This window comes from Vigna unguiculata, unplaced genomic scaffold (assembly GCF_004118075.2).
Source record: "Vigna unguiculata cultivar IT97K-499-35 unplaced genomic scaffold, ASM411807v1 contig_106, whole genome shotgun sequence".
In the NCBI taxonomy this organism is placed as follows: Eukaryota; Viridiplantae; Streptophyta; class Magnoliopsida; order Fabales; family Fabaceae; genus Vigna; species Vigna unguiculata.
The window spans coordinates 2403-7500 of NW_021010812.1; the positions used below are offsets into that span (position 1 = coordinate 2403).

Sequence of the window (5098 nt, forward strand, 5' to 3'; positions counted from 1 at the left end):
ATCCTAGAGAAGGATGACGGCAGCTTCTCTAAGAGATGTGTGGGATCTGTTTTACGAAGAGTAGTTACAAGTTAGGGTTTTGGGGTATCTTAGGTCAGAAATTGAATTGGGCCAACCCCATTTAGGCCCAAAAGATTGGGCAGCCTCTACAATAAGATAGGCAGAAATAATTGGGCCTTACATTCCCTCCAACAACAAAAATTTTCGACCTCGAAAATGAAAGCTTACCAGGCAAAAAGATGTGGGTGTGATTTCCTCATATCCTCCTCCAACTCCCAAGTCGAGTCACCCGTTCTCTGATCCTAGATGACTCTAACCAGGCAGACTTCCTTTCCTCGACGCTCCTCAACTTTGCTATCATCTAGAGCGACAGGTGGTACTTCCACTGTGAAGTATTCCCTGATCTGTATATCCTCGGCTTCCAACACATGCGCTGGGTCAAACACGTACTTCCTCAACTGTGAGACATGAAACATTGGATGAAGGTTCGCCAACTTTGGGGGTAAGGCTATCTCGTAAGCCACCGGCCCAATCCTCTTCGTGATCTGATAGGGGCCAAGGAACTTGGGCGAAAGCTTCCTTGAGCGAAGATACATGGTCACCCTCAGGAATACATGATCACCAGTTGCGAACTCCAGAGGTCTCCTCCTACGGTCTACATAGGCCTTCTGCCTACTCTGAGAAGCTTGCATCCTGTTCCTCACCGTTCTCACTTTCTTAGTGGTATGCTCTAACAATTCTGGTCCAACCAACATCGCTTCCCCATCTTGATACCAATAGAGAGGAGTCCTACAACTCCTGCCATAAAGAGCCTCGTATGGCGCCAAGCCGATGCTCGCATGGAAACTGTTGTTGTAGGTGAACTCTATCAAAGGTAATACCTCACCCTAAGCACCCAGATGATCCAATATGCAAGTCCTCAAAAATCCTTTAATGACTGAATCGTCCTCTCAGACTGGCCATCGGTTTGAGGGTGATAAGCTAAGCGCATAGTCAACTTGGTCCGCAAAGCCTCCTGTAAGGTTTGCCAGAACCGGGATGTAAACCGTGGGTCTCTGTCAGAAACTATGCTCAAAGGTACTCCATGCAACCTCACGATCTCCTTAATGTACAGCTGGGCTAACTTGGCCATAGACATCCTCAAGTTCATCACCAAAAAGTGGGCACTCTTGGTCAACCGGTCCACTATCACCCAGATGGTGTCAAGTCCTCTAAAAGTCCGTGGCAAATGGGTTACAAAATCCATGGAGATGTTGTCCCATATCGACATTGGTATTTCTAAGGGCTGTAGGTTCGCACCGGGCCTCTGGTGCTCCACCTTCGCCTTCTGACAAGTTAAACATGCTGATACAAACTGAGCTACATCCTTCTTCATCCCTTGCCACCAGAAAGTCTCCTTAAGATCTTGGTACATCTTAGTCATGCCAGGATGCAAACTAAGACGACTCTTATGTCCTTCCTTAAGAATTAACTTCTTTACCTCAGCATCATTGGGTATACAGATCCTGCCCTGGAACCTCAAGATATCATCATTACCCAAAGTGAAATCTCTAGTCTCATCTGACCCAAGCTGTTCTCTGACTCTATTTAGGCTGGCATCTAATAACTGCCTCTCTCTCACTGAGCTCAAGAAGTCACTAGATATAGTAAGGGTAGTACACCTAATGGACTCAGACCCCAACTCCACTTGTAGCCTCATGTCCCTGAACTTCTCCAGCAATTCTACCTCTTTTATCATGAGATGTGCCGTATGTACAGTTTCCTACTCAGAGCATCTGCCACCATATTTGCCTTCCCCGGATGATATAGGAGATCGAAGTCATAATATTTCAGGAACTCCATCCACCTCCTCGACCTCATGTTCAGCTCCTTCTGGTCAAACAAGTACTTTAAACTTTTGTGGTCGCTGAACACATGAAATTGAGCACCATAAAGATAATGCCTCCAAATCTTCAAGGCAAAGACTATCGCCACCAACTCCAAGTCATGAGTGGGGTAGTTCCTCTCATGCACCTTGAGTTGTCTCGAGGCATATGCCACAGCCTTCTTCTCCTGCATTAAAATGCAACCAAGTCCGAGGTGGGAGGCGTCACAGTAGACCTCGAACGGCCTCCCGACATCCGGGATCACTAATATTGGAGCGCTAGTCAATCTTCTCTTCAACTCCTGGAAACTTTCCTCGCACTTATCTGTCCAAGTGAAGGGTTGGTCCTTCCGAGTAAGCAGTGTCAGAGGTGCCACTATTTTGGAGAATCCCTCTATGAACCTCCTATAGCAGTCCGCTAACCCCACAAAGCTCTTGATCTTTGTGGCCAACTTAGGACTTTCCCACTATACCACTACCTCAACCTTCATTGGGTCCACTGCAATCCCCTTGGCGGATATCACATACCCCAAAAACTGAACCTCATCCATCCAAAATTCGCACTTGGACAACTTGGCATATAACTATTTCTCTCTCAGAACACCAAGCACCAACCTCAGGTGTTCTGCATGCTCCTCCTGAATCTTAGAATAGATAAGGATGTCGTCTATGAAGACTACGACAAACTTATCTAAGAAGGGTCTGAAAATCTGGTTCATGTAGTCCATGAACACTGCTGGAGCATTGGTCACACCAAAAGGCATAACCATGTACTCATAGTGTCCATACCAGGATCAGAAGGTCGTCTTCTACAAATCATCAGCCTTTACCAAAATCTGATGGTATCCCGACCGCAGGTCTATCTTCGAGAATACTGATGACCCATGCAGCTGATCCATCAACTCATCAATTCTCGGGAGCGGATACTTATTCTTGATCGTCATCTTGTTCAGTTGCCTGTAGTCCACACACAAGCGTGAACTCCCATCCTTCTTCTTTACCAGCAACACTTGTGCTCCCCACAGCGAAGTGTTGGGTCGGATAAACTGCTTCGCCATTAGTTCCTTTATCTGTTTCTTAAGTTCCTCCAACTTCGCCGGAGCCATGCGGTATGGAGCCATCGATATCGGACTTATCCCCAGTACTAGGTCAATAGAGAACTCCACCTCCCTACTAGGAGGTAACCCAGGTACTTCATGTGGATACACGTCCTCAAACTCATGCACCACAGCTATAATTGATGGTCCCTCTCTCTCTTCCACTTCCATACGGGCGAAGATTATGAAGCATTACGCGCCAGTCTGAATCTCCCTCACCACCCCCTAAGGAGACACTAACTCGAGCTCCTCTGAATTGGGAAACAACAACCTCTTCTCCCGACAGTCTATAAAGATGCGGTTGGTAGAGAGTCAATCCATCCCTAGGATCACTTCCAACTCTTAGAGAGGCAGACATATCAGATTCACCCTATATTTGCGTCCTTCCACCTCCATAGGACACCTAGCACACAAGGAAGACGTCCTGACCAAACCCGATGCCGAAGTAGATAGCACAAGTTCACACTATAGCTCACACACAGGCAGACCCAACTTTTTCACACAAGCATATGACAAAAAGGAGTTTGTCACTCTAGAATCATATAACACGCAGCATCTCATCCCAGAAATCACACAATAACGCATAACGAGGTTACCTGAACCTGTCGCCTCTGCTCTGGTCATGGCATAGACTCTCTCCGTCGCCTGAGGCTTGTTGCCTTTATCTCTCCGCTGGTGCTGGTGAGGAGTCTGAACTGGAGGGCGTGCCGCTGCCCTAGCAATAGTGGGACAATCCTTCCCGAAGTAGCCCTCCTTGCCACAGTTGTTGCATCTGCGGTAACCCTCATGCAAGGGCAAGCGCTCCTCAAGTGTGGGCCCCCACATATGTAACACTGCACTCGACCCTGCTGGGGAGGAAGACCCCTAGACCCCTGAGGCTGATGGGGAGGTCTATCATATGGTTTCCTCCGCTCGTCGTGTCTGGGCTTGGACCCAAATGGTCTACCAATCCTCTGAGGCTGTTGGGGCCGCTGACCCTCTACCTCATTCTTCGTCTTTTCCATCACCGTGGCCTTCTCCACCAGAGCGAAAAAATCCTTAAAGGATAAGGGTGCTACCATCAAGTGAATATCTCCCCTGATGTCGTTCTCGAATTTTCGGCATGTCCACTCCTCATCCAGCGACAAGGTATAAAAGCGGCTGAGGTGCTTGAACTTCTCAGCATAGTCGGTCATCGTCTTCCCTCCCTGGGTCAGTTGGAGGAATTCCACCTCCTTGCCATATCCAATGCTGTCTGGGAAATATTCCGGGAGGAATTTCCCCCTAAAGGCCTCCCATGTCATCGGCTCGCCTCTCTCCTCCATGATGGATTTGGTACTGGTCCACCAGTGCTCAGCCTCCGCGGTGAGCATGTATATTGTGACAGCTAACCTATTCTCCGCTGAGCATGTTTTTGCATCAAAGATCCTCTCCAGATCCTTCAGCCACTGGTCTGCTGCGTCAGGGCTCGTCTTCCCGTTGCACTTCACGGGATGGTGTTTCAGGAAGTCTTACGGACTCTACTCCCTAACTGGTGGTGGTGGCTCTGGGCTAAACACAAGGGCAGTCGCCTTTCTCTTCCAGCTGGCAGAGGGCCTCCATATGCTGCCTATGTGCATCCTCGACAGCCACACGTGCAACCTCCATCTGCTGCATCACTGCCTGCTGTTGCTCAAGCGACACCGTCTGTCGCTGCATCGCTGCCTCATGCTGTTGCATTATCGCTGTGCTTTGCTGCGTCATGGCAGCCACCATCGCCTCTATTGCGCTGGTGATATCGGGCAAGTCACCTTGGGACGATTGTGAAGTCCTACGAGGAGGTGCCATAGTTCACTGGCACACATAAAATCATTTGGTTAGGCTCGAATAAGGCAAGAATTTAACTAAGAACACTCAGAAGGCACATAGAAAGCTAAGCGGACATCCAAGTCCACAGACCTAAGGAATGACCGCTCTGATACCATAAATGTAACGTCCCATTTAATTAGTAAGCGAAATTAAAAGACACGTCACACAAAATAGTAATGTAGAGTAGTCCTGGGGTCCTTAACAAAACCCCTACAAACTGGGCACACCACGATGCCAACGGAAACCAGATAAAAGTCTAACAAAATGAGAGTAGAATAGTAAAGCATAGAGCAATACATGGGTCGTAGCC

At 48.3% G+C, this 5098-nt stretch overlaps 2 protein-coding genes across 2 annotated transcripts; both read right to left on the reverse strand.

The window, feature by feature from the left end:
- Positions 1–614: 614 nt before the first annotated feature.
- LOC114171116 lies at positions 615–3132 on the reverse strand (the record flags this gene model as incomplete). The annotated part of the gene is made up of 4 exons (XM_028056336.1): positions 2866–3132; positions 1929–2331; positions 1481–1728; positions 615–887 (listed from the first exon to the last, which is right to left on the reverse strand). Coding segments are annotated over exons 1-4 (1191 nt in total), but the record flags the coding sequence as incomplete, so codon positions are not given.
- Positions 3133–3581: 449 nt separating this feature from the next.
- On the reverse strand, positions 3582–4767 carry LOC114171117. The gene is made up of 2 exons (XM_028056337.1): positions 4498–4767; positions 3582–4424 (listed from the first exon to the last, which is right to left on the reverse strand). Exons 1-2 carry the CDS (start codon positions 4765–4767, stop codon positions 3582–3584), a joined length of 1113 nt encoding a protein of 370 aa, XP_027912138.1.
- Positions 4768–5098: the final 331 nt, after the last annotated feature.

What these genes read in the sequence shown, in the direction of transcription:
- LOC114171117 (XM_028056337.1), bottom strand. Translation starts at nt 4,767, where the DNA reads ATGGCACCTCCTCGTAGGACTTCACAATCGTCCCAAGGTGACTTGCCC. An exon ending in AGAAAGGCGACTGCCCTTGT is followed by an intron (nt 4,425 to 4,497) that starts GTTTAGCCCAGA and finishes CATCCCGTGAAG; the next exon opens with TGCAACGGGAAGACGAGCCC.